General features: G+C 34.7%; 1 protein-coding gene across 1 annotated transcript in view; it reads right to left on the bottom strand.

Annotated features, from left to right (window-relative positions):
* LOC142336688 (uncharacterized) overlaps positions 1-16,429 on the bottom strand; it is a 97,119-nt gene that overhangs the window by 26,796 nt on the left and 53,894 nt on the right. Inside the window, exons 3-4 of the mRNA XM_075385599.1 lie at positions 13,326-13,413; positions 1,830-1,997 (exon numbers count right to left, since the gene is read on the bottom strand). Coding sequence (XP_075241714.1) covers positions 1,830-1,997; positions 13,326-13,413 — 256 coding nt within the window. The remainder of the gene's footprint in view (positions 1-1,829; positions 1,998-13,325; positions 13,414-16,429) is intronic.

The raw sequence follows: 16,429 nt of genomic DNA, 5'->3' as shown, positions 1-16,429 counted from the left end.
TAAACAGAAAATTAGACCTAGAACGGACTATGAATTTATTGGGAAAACCATTTAGAAAAAAATCTGATCCAAAAAATCGAAAAAAACAGTAAAAATCAAAGTGAAATTGCCGCATGTGAACATAAAAATCACTAGCGAGAAAGCGAATTTTTGTTCAAACACTGTTTTCTCACTCTCCTTTAAATTTAGAGCGAAAAAATTTCACGCCGGAAAACCACTCGCTTTTTCGCTCCACTTCCTGTTTCGGCGTTACCAAAATCACTACTCCAATTTGACTTCAAAAATCATAAAAATGTGTGAACAGATCTCAAAAAAAGACCGCGCCCCAATACAATTCAATTTCTTTGAATTGTAAAAAACATAGCAGGACAAGTCCTGACAGAAAGTTTTGAAAAACAGAATGTTAAAATGCAGCATGTGAACAAAAAGCCACCAGCAAAAAAGTGAAATGTGGATTAAACAAAAAATTTAGGCCTATACTGAACTATGAATTGATTGGGAAAACCATTAAGAAACAATCCAATCCAAAAAAATGAAAAAAAAAAACAGTAAAAATTAAAAAGAAATTGCCGCATTTGAACAAAAAATCAATTCCAAGAAAACAAATCAAATTTTTGTTCAAACACCGTTTTCTCCTTCTACTTTAAAATTAGAGCAAAAACAGTTTTTTGCCACAAAACCACACGCTTTTTCGCTCCACTTTCTGTTTCCGCGTGACCAAAATTTCTACTCCAATTTTACTTCAAAAATCATGAAACTGTGAAAACAGATCTTTAATAAAATAGAGCGCCCCAATACAATTCAAATTCTTTGAATTATAAAAAAACTACGATATCCCCAATAATTGCCGCTATCACTTTGCGGCTATTAATAATTACAATTCGAGCGTTTAATAGTCAATTTTCAAGTGAGGCAAGTAATGTATGTTGGAAAGACTATTCCCGGTTTTGTTTTACCTAAGAGCTAAAAAATGTGAAACGTAAAACGGAGTGAGTAATGACGTCAGGCACACAAATTTAGCTGCAGAAAAGGTGAAGTCAATGAAAATTGATCACAAGAATCATTGGTCCCAAGAAGTGGTCCCAAGTCTCCACCCCCCCCCCCCCCCCCACACACACACACACACACACACACACACTACCCATGCCGCGCTCACATATGCTGGCGGACGGGGTGAAATGAGATGGTCAAACTCTTAAGAACTCTTCTTCGCATATGTCGTCTAAACAGATTTGGCGAATCGCGTAAATCGATACTATTAAGGTTCTAATAGAACTTAAGGCCCTCCAGGCGCTACCGAGCATCATAAGAACGATCGTATAAAAGAGACCACAGGACCAGTATAATTGTTACAAACTTCGTTTGAGAGCAATTAATAATAGGCTTGCTTTCGCTTCGCGGCTATTAATAATTCAACAATAAGAAACAAGCTCATTAAAATTGTTGTCACAATGACAAATAAATAGCAGTCTCTGTTTGAGTTGAAAAAGGTGAGATAAACTGATGATATAGATGCTAAATGGGTGTCGGGTTGAACAGATATAGCAAAATTATGTGGGCCCATCATGTTCGTGAAATTAAGTGAGATCACCAACACCTAGTCAATTTTGAGTGTGTACCGGAGTCCCCATATTCGCAGAGTTTCTTTCATAAATTCACCTATAATGATTATTCCCATTCTGACTTGATTTTGCGGCGCAAGCCCAAAAACCTTTATCCAAGACTATGTTTATATTCGCAGCTGTTTCAATTAATATAAGCTGTTTAATTGATGGTTATTTTTCGTGGAATGCTGACAAGTGGTTTAATTCTAGGAAAACGGTGCTTGCTGGAATTCATCATCATGATCAATGGAAACGGCAAACTCAACATTTGTGATGTATCCACCTGGCAGTGCATAGACTTCACCACAAGACATCCGATAGAACCCACCGTAAATTATCATCAGAAACAGATCTGTGTCATTAATGCCTAATGTAACGCGCCCAGCTGCCAATCTAAACAAGTCATAAAGCAACCCAGACTGAGGTGTGCCAAACGTATGTTTGATGAGACCCTATCAGGTTTCACATGGGCTTGTGGGAGAGGTCTGGAGAAGTCAGTGTCCCACGAAAGTCTGACCGGGGCCAAAATCTGAAAATCTGACTCAGCAAAGCAAAAAATTTCTTGGTCTTCCCGAGTCGAGATTTCAGCGCGTTTCAGCGCATCTTTTTGTAAGAAATGCGCTGAATGCGCTGAAATTATGTAAGACATGCACTGAATGCGCTGAAATGCGCTGAAATTTCGAGATGGCGCTGAAACTTTAAAATTTCAGCGCGCCTTCAGCGCATTTCTTACATAATTTCAGTGCATTTTCATCTCATTTCTTACCTAAATTTCAGCACCTTTTCAGCGCATTTCTTACAAAGTTTCAGCGCATCTGCAGCGCATCTCTTACATAATTTCAGCGTTTTTCATATCAAACGTTTTATTATTAAAAATTCAAATTAAATGGGAAGCATTTCAGATCTCAATAGCGCAGTGGATTAATTGATAGACGAGACACAGTGATCGGGGTTCGAGCCTCAGAGCGAAAGAAAAGAGCTGAACTTGAAATTTCAGCGGATTTGAGCGCATTTCTTACAAAGTTTCAGCACTTTCCAAGCATGTCAGCGCATTATTATGTAAGATTTTTGCGCTGAATTTTTTGAAAATTGAGCGCATTTCAGCGCATTTCTTTCACAAATTTTGGAAATTTTCTCGACCCGGGTTGCGAAACATCTACAAGATATAATTTATCAACAGATCTGCAAAGACTGACCTAAAAGTTTAAAATATCTCCATTGTGCATCAAGAATTTCATGCTTATTTCAGACAGTGTACAACCAGGAGGCCTAGCATCCACACACACACACTCTCTCTCTCTCTCTCACACACACACACACACACACACACGCGCGCACGCGCGCAAACGCACACATACACACACGCACACACACACACATACACCCGCATACACATGCACACACACACACACACGCACACAAACACACACATACACACACACACACACACACACACACACACACACACACACACACACGCTATAGATACATTAGAAAATCTAAATGGAAATAAAAATTTATAGCTTTATTTGCTTTATTCTCAATTAATTTACATTTTTTGTTTTAATTTTACATTATTTTCAATTCTCCAATAAGTGTTCGTCGGTATCATCGCTTGCGAACTCATCTGAATTTCTGCATCGTCGTTTTTGGACGCAAGAGATTCCGTAGTGTCGTCTATCTTCGTTTTTCTCTGCAAAAGAGATTCGGTATCGTCGTTAAGGGAAATTCTGCATGTTCGGTATTTAAACGTAAGAGATTGTCGGTACTTTCGGTTTTTATACATGAGAAATTGTCTGTTTTGTTTCATACAAAAACACGAATTCTCTTTGTATAATGTAGTCAAATGTTCAGAAAAAGTTTTTTTGCAGAAATTTAAAATAATTTTTTCAGCGAAAAATTCTTAATGTATGTGCAATGTAATTGAAACCTGAGCTTTAGCTCGTTCACAAAACTAATTGAAATAACTGAAATAAAGTTTCTGTTCCTTCGAAATCAAAACTGCAACATAATTGTTGACCAATGACTAATATTCCGTTGCTTATTTCACTTTCACTGACTTCTGACAAACAAGCAAAGATTTTGACGATAAATTAAGTATGAAACCCGAATGTACTGTGTTTTGGTCGGTCTGCCAAAAAAGTTCCTTGTTTTTGGCTAGACGATACATAAGACCATAAAAAACCTTAAAGGTGATCTCTTATTACGTCATTGGGACCACGTAGTACAATGAATATATCGTAACTGCAACTGGCCTTCAATATCAAAAAATTTTCTACGTTGTCTTGGATACCATCTCCAAGACCAGAGTTTTTATGGCCCATGCAATATCATTAAACTTTTTTTGCAACCTCATTTTTTTTTATTCCTGAATGATTTTCACAACATCCTATGTGGGACGAAAAACTGGAGATAAAAAAATTAATCATGAAAAAAAATTTTCGGTGTCTAGAATACCATATACAAGAAAGAAAGAAAGAAAGAAAGTATAAACTAAAGAGTATTTATCAAAAAAGTTACTTGGAAGCCATGCATAAGACCTTAAACAGTTCTTGGAAACCATATCAAGACTATAAATATTTGTTGAAAAACATATAAGACCATAAATGGTTCTTGGAAGACATTTGTAAGACCATAAATGGTTCTTAGAAACCATAAATGACACCATTAATGAAATTAATGGTTCCATCTGATTGCCACTCGTTTCCGTACAATCAATCTTGTATGGAATCTTTGAAACTAAAAATAGAAACAATTATTGTTCTTAGAAACCATAGAAAGAACATAGAAATTTTTGCCTTTCTTGGTTGGAACCAATTATGGTCTTACGTATGGTTTCCAAGACGCATTTATGGTTTCAAAGAAAAGTCAACCCGGGATGTTAGAGCTACTTTTGGTTGCCAACAAACTCTGGTAAACAACTATCAACGCTTAAAACTGAGAAAGCATGTTCAAATTTTTAGGATATCTTTGCCTGACAAAGTAACTGAAAGGACAAAAACTTTGGCAAAAGGGCAAAAAAGGGGTAACAAAGTGAAACTCTCAAACATTAGTAAACCACATCTGTCCATTTTAACACCAATGAGAACTACATTTGCAGTACAGACCCAATTTCAATTTTTTGTTTTCAAAAAACAGAAGACACAAATTAGACTCGTTCTTGATTCTTTGGAAAGCAAGTTAGGGCTGTGGCTACTGATAATAAACACAAATTTGGCAGATAAAAGAAAAAGTGCGAGTTGTAACTGCAATAATTTTGCTATTATTTCGAGCTGAAGTGGAATGGGGAAAAATGATCAGCAATGGTCGAAATTTCAAAACACAAGCTTTCCTTTGAAAAAATGTTTTCAAAGTTATTTAAATCGATTGATCTAAAATTGATTTTAAAGAACAACAAAAAAGCGCAGAATCCTACCTAATTGTTTCGATTAACAAGAAGTTTAAATAGTATTTTATCAAAAAGAAAAAGCCTCCATTTCGCCGAAAGCATAAGTTGGCTTTCGCTCGATTCGCTTACTTACATCTATGAACGATTGAATTCTTTGAATTACATTTTAAAAGTATTCGTACAAAAACTAGCTAAAAAGTCAGATTGCATGAAAAGGTTCTCTGTCATAGCCAACAATGCCCAATTTCTACTCCACTTTCTTTTTATGCATTTTGACATTACGAGTGTGTATGAGAACCAAATTCTTGAATTTTACTCTTTTTGTAACCAAGTTTCAATTTTCCTATCCTAATACATTGCACGTGTGAAATGTAACTAGAAGTACTTACAAACTCGGAGAACAAAAAAGGCAGCGAATTTCATATGTTGAAATTTCAGTCAGTGTTTTCCACGTTTAAAATCATTCCAATTGAAAAAAGGAATCTATTTTCTCTGCTAGGCATTTTTCGTGGAAGCACATTCCACAAAATTGCCGTAATCATATTTTACTTAAATTGCACAGATTGTGTGTTCAAGGACTATAAGCAAACCATCACTTTTAAAAGGAGCCGAAGTCGCTTTTCAGTGAATTGCCTCAACTTTTAACAAGAGTTAACAAAATCTCACAAAAATAATTGACAATTAAGGGAAACAAAATCCACAAAACATCAAAACAAGAAAACTTAAGATAAAAACGACGAGAACAGACAAGGGAAACCTAAATTGTTCGGCAGATTATTTGCTGTATGATCCCTCATTTTAAAATCCATGTTGATAAAAATGTCTGAGTCATGTCATCCGCCTGCTTGGAAAACGAACAAAGCAAGGGAACCGCAATTCTGCTATAACGATAGAAAAAAATCTGGGAAAAAGAGAAGAAGGAGGACCCAAGAAAAAAGAACCCGGAAGTTGTTTTTTTTTGATAAGGACAATTTCCTTTTTGCAAAAAAAACGCCCTGGTTTTTTAAATTTGATTTTTGAATATTTATCTTTTTGAAATTACCCCTATGACCTTTTTATCCAAAGATCAACAATGCTTTAATTCTTTCTCAGAACATGCATTTTTTCTTGGTTTTTTGGATCCTTGCTCTGGGCGCCCGGCTATGGTTGCCAGAATACAACAGAAAACTTTAAAATTTTAAGAAAAATTGGCAGATTAATTTGCAAAGCTGCTCAAAAAAATAGGCTAGGAACAGAAAAAAAACTTTAAACAAAAACAGAACAGAATATGAGATTAAGGAAGTTCAGCATATTGTTTTGTTCAAAGTTTTTCAGTCACTCAAAGGAAGCAGCGATTGTTGGCAATACAATATTCCTGTAGTCTTTGTGAGATCCATTGCTGCTAACAGTCAGTCGAGATAAGTTTTGTTTTGAGAATGTTAGAAACATAATCGCAACTTTCAAAGTTTTTGAGCATTCGGATGACATTGTTATGTCTACTTAGCTCAACTATCTCCCCTATCTCTCCCAGATATTTATCCAAGTTCGAATTCTGGAAACTGTTTCCTTTATGAGGTCTCAAGTCAAAACGAAACTGACCTCAGCTCTCAGAAAAATTTTGCGTTATTGCTCATTGGCAGGGAACAGCAGTTGACCTGGTAGGGTGGTTGCTCTTTTGCCATCCATAGTAATCTTTCGTTTGATTGCCGATAGAATAAAGAAACATTTAGCAGTTGCACGTTCATTTTCATTGTGATATAATCATTGTCAAGTCTGACAAAATCTTCAAAGCATATCGCTTTTTTTCAGCGATAGAGCGGTGTCAAAACTCTGTAGTTTCTTTCACAGTCATCGCAAATGTCGAAGCCAAATTTCAAATTTCGTTTCAGAAATGGCAGAATATTAGCAAACTTGTATCAACTTTAAGCACAGCAAGAAAATATCATTTGGGTTGGGCCTCTGCCTTAGAGTAGTCTAAAAAAACATTTTTTTTTCAAACGACTTCCTCTAAAATAAAGCATTTTTTGCAAAAGAGGCCTCAGAAATGCCTTATATGGTTGTTTTATAAAAAAAAATTTTCTACCGTTTTTGTTTTATGAAATGGACTAGAGTAAATGCATTTAGCATTTTTAAACATGTTGATTTGTTCGGCGTTTTGCAGACTTATTTAGAGTGGTCTACAATACAGACATTGTTTTTGTCCTTTTTTTCTTGTTTGGGAAAGTGATCACAGCCACTGAAGTCTTCACATTTGCTTCCATGGACGGGAATCAGCGAACCCCTGGAAATTAACTTCAAGTGGGAAGACTTTTTTGTGGTGAGAGATTTCAGTGCTGGACACAGAGTCGGAAATACCCATAATTGCTGGGAAACGTTTTGCGGCTTTGCGAGTCAACCCTTGCAGGTGAGCATAACTTTGGATCGGTCGCCAGCAATTTTGATCCATTGTCCACGATGGATAAGAATTGGGAAAAACAAGTTATGATTCACTTAGGTTGACAGTATTGAATTTCAGGCAAACATCGGAGTGTGAAACTGGGGTAATAACCTGCCAACCACTATGAAATAAATAGTTTTGTATTGAAGAGCTGATGATACCTGCGATTGGTATGATGACAAAGGGAGACTAAAAAACAAAAAAAAGCGCAAAAACTTTAATTAGTTTCATATTTTTTCTATTGCTCTTTTGGAAAACCAGAAACAAAACCGAAACAGGGTCACATGAAGCCTAAAGTAAAAAAAGAGACTTTTACTTCACACCAAATACTTAGGCCAAAGGCACCTATAATTAGACTTGCTACTCAGAGTCAGTAACGAGACTCGTTAACAAGTTAAAAAAACAAGGTCAAAAATGTGCGAGGGTGTAATAATTAACAGCTGTCGATAAGAAATAACAAATGAATTCTTATGTAACTCCCTGTAGCCATTTGAATCTGTCATTGATATACTCAAATAAATATTACCACCTTGAGGAACCAATGGACCCGCCACTGATAAAACTAGGAGACAATATAAACAACAAATTCAATTGACAGATACAAACGATAATTGAGACCAAAACCCAAAGGATTTTTTTCACTAGCGCATCAAATTGCATCAGATAATACGCAACCGATAATAGCAAACACAAGTAAATTGGCTCCAAATCCAGCACTCGATAGATTTAAATAGCATTCGAAAAAATTAAATGTCTAACAAATTTGGAAGAGAAATGAAACTGACAAAATTACCCACACTGTTTGAAATTATTTGATTATTGGATAATAAATTAGTTCTTCTAAATTCAAACCACTACGAAGTCAACAATTCAGCATCGGAGAGCCCATATGGCCTGCCATTATTAAGAGTACCCGAAAAAAAAAACAAACAACAAAACAAAAAAAACCTTACTTACCGTCTGCATCGTTACCTTATTATTACAAAAATTAATAACAAAGCCAAATAGGATCAGATACCATCTAGGCCGAGTAACTCAACTTGTACTTGACTTTAAAGGTGATGGCATTTTTTCTAGACTCGTTCCTGAGACCCGGTAACAAAACTCAGTAACAAGCTAAAAAAATAAGAAGGAGGGACGAAGTTATAACAACTATCAGCGTTCAACAGAAAAGTTTGGATAAATTCTTATATAACAGCAATAGAACTTTGCTCCAGAAATTGAGACAATGAATCGAATAATGGTACCTAGGAGAGCCGATGAGAACAGCCATTGATAAAACTAGGAGCCAAGATAAACAGCAAATTCAATAAAAAAACAGAAACTATAATTAAGACCAAAAAATGATGTTTTTCACAAAAGAAAAAAGACAAAATGAGAATTGCATCAAAGAATACCAGACAAAAAAAGGGATCAGACGCACCATCAGATCAACTGTAAAGAGCATTGGAAAAAATTATTTTTCTACCAAATTAGGAAGAGAAGGAGAACTGTAAAAAACACACATACTGTCTAAATTTAATTGATTAAAATGTAAGAAAAACGTAGACTACTATGAACTCGACAATGCAAAATTAAAGAGATCAAAATACCTGCCATTAACAAAAGTATAAGAGGAAACAAACAAGAAAACAACAACAACATAAAAACTTCACTTACGTTCAACTTCAATACGTATTTTGAAGAAATCACTAACATTTCAGTACATTTTTTGAAGAAATCACTAACAAAGCCAAAACGGTGTCAGATACAATCTAAGCTGATTAAATCAACTTATGCTTGGATTGAATTCAGATAGTATTTATCCTTGAAGTCCCTCATGAGACATCGCAACAAGTCTCTGTAACAAACTAAGAAAAAAAAGAGGCACGAGGTTATAACAACTATCAGTTTTCAACTAAAAACAGTAGATTATTTCTTATGTAACTACATTGCAGCCATTTCGTCCAGTCATTGAGAAAAAGATTTGAATGCTGCCATCTTGGAGAGCCGATTAGAACTGCCATTGATAAAAATAGGAGACAATATAAATAACAAATTCAATTAACTGATGCGTACGATAATTAAGACCAAAAACTGATATATTTTTATAAACAAACGCGCAATGACAAAATAAAATTGCATCAAAAAAAACCAGACGAAAAAAATGGCATCAAATGCAGCATCAAATCAAGTGTAAAACAGCAATAAAAAAATAAAATTGGTATGGCTCCAGAAAACACATGAGACCGCTCCCTAATGAGACTGGTCAAGAAGTTGACAAAAAAAAGTAACTGGCAAAATCTAAAAAAAAAATGCTTTTTTGAAAGCAATCGATTTAAAACCCACAAGTGATCATTTGAAAACAAGGAATAAGCTCTTTTACGTCTCTATAGTAGCCATTGAGACCTGTAATTATGAAGAGTGTGTCAAAAAACTGAAAAAGCGTCAATTACATCCAGAAACCAGAAATTCAGGTTAACTTTAATTGAAAAATGTGCTGAGACGTTAAAACCACCATAAACTCATTAGCACTGGAAATTATTCTCAACTCCTCGTGTCTTCAAAGCAACTGGGAACGTTCATTACAGTTGTGCTAAAAGAAAACAAAACAAATATCCAAGAATTACCTAAATTCCATGAACAATCAAACCATAGGAGCTTAAAAACCAGTATTAAAAACATCTAAAAGATAAGAGCAAAATTTTCATCCAGAGAGAAGACAATCTGTGTTTATTAGGATTGTGCATCAAGTTGACTAAAAAAGGATAAAAAAATTGCAAGCTTCTAAAAGTCACCAACTTTTCAACTTCTATAAACTAGCTGGTTGATCTTGTATTTTGTAGTTGATCTTGTAGTTGTGCGTCTCTTTAGTGGAAACAAATGGACAATCAAACAATGAACACAGATAGTACTCAAAAAGTACGCAAAAGTTTTTGAAAAAAACATAGCTCAAGCCAATAAAAGCAAGAACTATCAATAGAAAAGATTATGAGCGTTCAATTAGGTCGAAATTAGCAACAAACAACGAACATTATAATTTTTTTAAAAAAAAATTAGGAAGCCACGTCTTTTTAAAACCATTAAAACACCAGCTGCAACATAGAAACAAAAATTAGATTAATGTTTGCATCGTCAAAAAGCAAACCTGACAGGTCGTTATTGAGACTAAATTCCAAGTTGACAAAAATAACAACAAAAAAAGGCATTGTCAAAAAACGATCAAAAATTTTGAAAACAATTCGTTTCAAGGCAACTAATGCCAATAAGCATCAACTGAAATCTTTAGATGCATTCATGTGAGTCTGCAGAGGAGAAAAATGAGACGTTTAATTATCCAGAATATGTGATACGACTAACAAAAAGAACAACAAAGACAGGCAAAAGATAAAAATCAATGTTATTTATCCCTAAAGCAATTTTCAAGCCGTTAAAGCCATACTCTCTTCATAAAAAGGCCATTAATGCCCAATATTTTTTTATAACCAGAGAGACCTGTTATTAAGATAATAAACTAACAAACCAAAAAACAGCCTCCTAAATGGCAAAATGTTCATAAGAATTTAATATTGTAACCTTTAGAAAGATCTAAATGAAACTAAAAAAAGAGTTGACAGAGTTTGAAAAGTGTCCACGTTCATATTATAAATGAGATCCTCAAAAAAGCATATTCGAAGACATAAGAGCATTTGAATATCAGGTGAAAGCCTGATATAGGTTTGCACCATTTTCATCATTTCTTGTGGTCAGCTGTTTTGTTTTTATTCGGTCGATATCTTGCCATTAGTCAGCAAAAGGAACTACACGTGTGGATGCAACACAAGAAATCAACTCAAGATTTCTAAAAACATTTCGTCAAAGCCAAAGAACGTCAAATTTTCTCTGAAAAAAAGAATTTATGATGAAAAGGCATTAGTTTTTGAAATCATGAGCTCTCAATAATTAAATATTGTTAGAAAATCTATCTGGTTGCTAATAAACATAGAACAAAGACAAAAAATTTGCTAGAATACTTCATAAAAATTACACACCCCAATAGATGCCGAAAAAATTCACCTTCAGAACAAAACTAGCCATGATATAGTTGCCCATTCAGAAAAAAAACAACTAGTTTTTCCATTTATTACAAAAAATTATATTTTGGCAAAGAAGTTTTCAAAATATTAAACATAACGGATGATTATTTCAAGTTTGCAAAAATTTTTCATTGCGGAACACTAACGGATGGGGAGCAAAAATGCGCCTCTTTTGCGTTCATTCAAAATTGTCCATCAGTTTTTATGACTGGAATTGCCCATATTGAGGAAAAATGAGGGAACACTTCCCGATAACGTGAACTAAAATTACGGTGATCATTCTGAAATTCACAAAATTTTAAACAATTATAACTGCCCGTGTTCAAAAAATGTTCTAATTCTTTATTCTACGCTGAACAGGTTATCTCTTGGTGATGATACCACATTCAACTCTTCGACGAAATTATGGCTTGGTCAAAATTCGTTGAAAAAAAGAAACTCAGTTGAACACATAGATCATCCTTCGTTAAATGGAATTGGAACAATTATTGATAGATTATTCTGCAATTAAAATCTTACTTGCTCAGTTGATCAATGTTTACGATATCGAGTATTAGAATTGAGCGACTATTGCACAACTAAAATTATTGAGTTAATAGTCGAATTAAACCCTAATTCTATTAGCTTGGGGAATTTTGAGTTCTTTCTTTATCCTGTTTTAATTTGAAGTTAACAATTATTTTTGCTTAAGTTATAAGTGAAGGCAGCAAACCCCGTGAAGTGTTCAGTCATTCTACCACACGGTCAGAATCTTTCAGACGCATTATGTGACATGCTTCAAATCTCTAAACTTAGGAGCCAATTTTTTTTCTATCATTTGTTTGCTCTCATTTGTTTCTCCTAATTTTTTTTCAATTTTTTTCGTCATGTCATCTTTCTTTGTTTAGAGAATATGCCTACAAAAACAGTTACCTTTTGAGTTAGAGAGGAAGGATTTATATGAGTTCTGAATTTGAAAGTCATGTTGTAAATGTGCAAAACACTTCCATTTTTGAGTGCTTAAATATGTGTATTAGATTGCGAAATGCAGCATTTCCTGCTGTCTTTGCAAAAAAATACTTCCAGCAAAGTTTTGTGGGCATCTTTTTTGTCCTCATTTGTTTCAATTGAAAGAAAAATTAATATTTTGTGAAATGCCCATACTGCTGAAAGTAACTAACATTTTTTAGGAAGTATGACCGTCTTAGGCTATTAATTGCCGTGTGGAAACTAATTATATTTAAATTGAGCGTTTTCCACATTGGGTGTCAAACGACGAGAGGAAGTGCAGTTGTTTTTTGGTATCGGTAGACCCTCAAAATAAACAAAATTTCACGCCTCAGAACAACTCATTCATTGCTCTTTTTTCTTCTCCGACGCCACTAAAGCACACTAATTATTAACTGCATATTGGGAAGGGAAACATTTTTTAAAAAATGCGACTAAATTTTCTCAAAAAAGCAGCGAAATCCCGCTAATACATTTCAAATCACCCTGGATTGTAAAACGTACTCACGATGAGTCTAATAGTACCCTCGCTCTCACTTTCAGGCTGTTATGTTTGTTTACCTAAGTTTTGGGAGATCTTGAACTTACCTCTGATCAGAAAATCCCAAAAATTATGACCTTGGATCATATGAGACCAAACCAAAACTATTTCTGACCAGATAATCCAGAGTCATATAAAGAGCGCTGATCAAGACATTCCAAATCGATATAATCTGTGATCCTAATGGACTTGGATAGGAAAAATTTCAGTCTGGTTAAGCAATAAGGGCCTTCCGATATCTTTTTTCTGTCTTTTATACTTTTATTCTTTGAGAGACATCACCCGTCAGCCATTTTAGGCCTTGCTATAATTGGGAAAATGTAAAGTGTCATACTGGTCATCTTTTGTGGTTTCGATGTCTTCGCTGTTCACAACCATGATAAATCCATCAAATTTGAACCACTTCTTCTCATAAATTGGATCTAAACAATTTGAAACTCTGAGTAAACGTAAAACGGTTTAAAGCAATGGATAAAGGAAAGTTTATATGCAAAATGATTTTAAAAATATACAAATATATACGAAATATTGTAACATGACTGGAATGATAAAGCTAACGTAATTCTTATGACTGTACCCCTCTATAAACATACTACGCGAACAATTGTCTGTGCAAAAAATTCTGGGTGGTGGAAAGTCGCATGGATTAGCAAACAGTGTGTGTGTGTGTGTGTGTGTGTGTGTGTGTGTGTGTGTGTGTGTGTGTGGTGTGTGTGTGTGTAGTGTGTGTGTGTGTGTGTTTGTGTCCGTGTCGGTTTGTGTCTCTGTACGCGGGTCGAGAAAAAATATGTAAAAAATGCGCTGAAATGCGCTGGTTTTTCAAACATTACAGCGCAAAAACCTTACATAAAAATACGCTGAAATGTGCTGAAATGCGCTGAAACTTTGCAAGAAACGCGCTGAAAACCACTGAATTTTCAAAAAAAAAAATAGCGCTCACTGAAAATGCGATCTCCCCTCTCCGTTGCAGTAGCCTTCACTCAATACACTGCGCCATTGATTTCCAAAATTCTTCCTATTTATTTTGATTTTAAGTCAGTAGACAGTTTAGGAAGAGATGCGCTGAAACTAAATGAGAAATGCGGTGAAAATTCTACGCATTTCTGACTTATTCTCATCGCATTTGAGCACTTTTCAGCGCAGTTTTCAAGAAAAGGTTAATCTTCAATAAAAAGAGCACTTTAAATATTTCAAAATTGAGGTCTCGTTGTCAAAAAGCGTTTAAATGAGCTAAATAAATTTAAGAAATGCGCTGAAACTTTAATACGTTTCTGTTAAAATTGCAGCGCATTTCAGCTTTATATTATGTAAGATTTTTGCGCTGTAAATTTTGAAAATTCAGCTCATTTCAGCTCACTTCGGCGCATTTCAGCGCATTCAATTCATTTCTTATATAATTTTAGCACATTCAGCGCACTTGTTACAAAATAATTCGCTGATACGGGTATGTCGACCCGGGTAGGGATGTATGTGTCTTTTTGTGTCTGTATATGCCTGTGTCGGGGGGGGGGGGGGGGGGCGTTTGAGTGAGTGTAAACGTTTGTGTACGTAAGTTTGATTGTGTAATTATTTTTGATTACTTTTGTGTATGCATGCATTTGTGTGTTTAGTATTTCGTTTATGTTTGAGTGGTTTTGTAATTGTGGTGTGTTTGTGTGTGTGGTGTTTTTGTCTGTATTTTGGGTTGTGTGTGCGTGTGGGTGTGTATTTGGTGCATATGTGTATAGTAAATAAGTATGCGTGCATGTGAGTGTTTGCGCCCCGGTTGATTATAATAAACATTTTCTGGCAACCATACAATTAAATGTAAAACTCCTAATTGTCATGCAAGACAATGAACGAAAAGTATGATTTCCTGGTGCAAAGATCTTATATGACTTTATCGTCATACAAGAGAAATATTAATTTTTCTGGGAAACACTTCGGTATTTTTAGGATGATAATACGAAAGTTTCCCAGTGATCAAATAAAATAATATATGTAAAATAAAAAAGTGAAAGTCTCTCTAAAACTCTGTAAATTGTGGTCAGAGACTACTTGAATCCGTTTTATGCACATATAATTCTTTTTTTAAGACAACTTTAGATCCACAAAAAGAAAAAATATATACTCTAGTGCTTTTCTTAAAAAAACAAAACTCCTTAAATTGTGGTCAGAGACTACTTGAATCCCTTTTATGCACATATAATTCTTTTTTTAAGACAACTTTAGATCCACAAAAAGAAAAAAATATACTCTAGTGCTTTTCTTAAAAAAAACTTTTGACTATTTTGTTAAAATAATTTGCGCCGAAATTTATCAAAAATTGGCTCATCCCATTATCTGTCGTACAAAACGTAGTAAAATTTTATTCAGCATGTAACATCCCGGGATGGGCTCCCAGTGAATCGCATCGATGGATCATAGATATTTCATAGTACGTCATAAACAAACCCATCGATGGACCATAGGTATTTCATAAACCCATCGATTGATCATCGTTATATCATACTATTTCATAAATCGATCGATGGATCATAGTTTTTTAATGAAATTGAAGATATAATTTTTCCGAATGAAAAATTCAAATGATGTAAAATTCAACCCTATATGGAATCAAATTTTGCAACGTGCCTTTAGTTTTCATGAACTAAACTTGTAAGTTGGTAAATTGAAAATTTTTTGTCTCATCGTGCGTAATTTGCGCGCAATGCAAACTGTTATTTACAATTGAATGCATAGCTAGTGTCATGATTGTTCAATTGACAAATGTCATAGCCGACAATTTAATAATTAACTATGTTTTATCGATGGTTTTACGAATTAACTAAGATCCATCAATGAGATTCCGAGACTCGAACCCGGTCTATAATTGGGGGGAGGGGCTATAAACTGTGAAAAGCTGATTGTTGAAGCGTCAGTGCTAAGTGTGATTTTTGGGGTTTTTCCTATCACGTTTTTCGGATCTATTTTTGATGGATTTTCTATGATCCAGTGAGAATCAGAGCTTTCCCATCGATGGATTTTCTATGGTCAGAGAAGAAGTGAGAATGAACCTTCGATGACGCATCGATGGACTTCTTAAGAAATTTCTATGATCCATCGAGGGGTTTACTGGGAGTCAAACCCGGGATATCCGGCAGATTGCGGGAAAGTATCCGCGATAGTCCTCTTGAAAATCCATGGAACTGAAAAACGAACAAAAAAAACAGATGACCTGATGGTATATTATTCTCATTGATTTAACGAGTTAAATTCAGAAATTCATTTTTTTGCGGGGAGCCCTGTAAAATATCAGATTATTCAGATGAAGACTAGTCAAGCATTATTGGATGGGACTCAGTAGAGATGACTTCTGTTGTACTTGTTTAGTGAAATTGGATAAAATTCAATGTTCATCAAAATAGGACAGAAATCATTTATTCAAGTGAGTTAATTTGAGAACCTACCCCGTACCTA

Source organism: Convolutriloba macropyga, chromosome 3, assembly GCF_964194025.1.
Source record: "Convolutriloba macropyga chromosome 3, txConMacr16.3, whole genome shotgun sequence".
NCBI classification, from domain to species: Eukaryota; Metazoa; Xenacoelomorpha; order Acoela; family Convolutidae; genus Convolutriloba; species Convolutriloba macropyga.
This window is presented reverse-complemented; position numbering and strand designations above follow the sequence as displayed.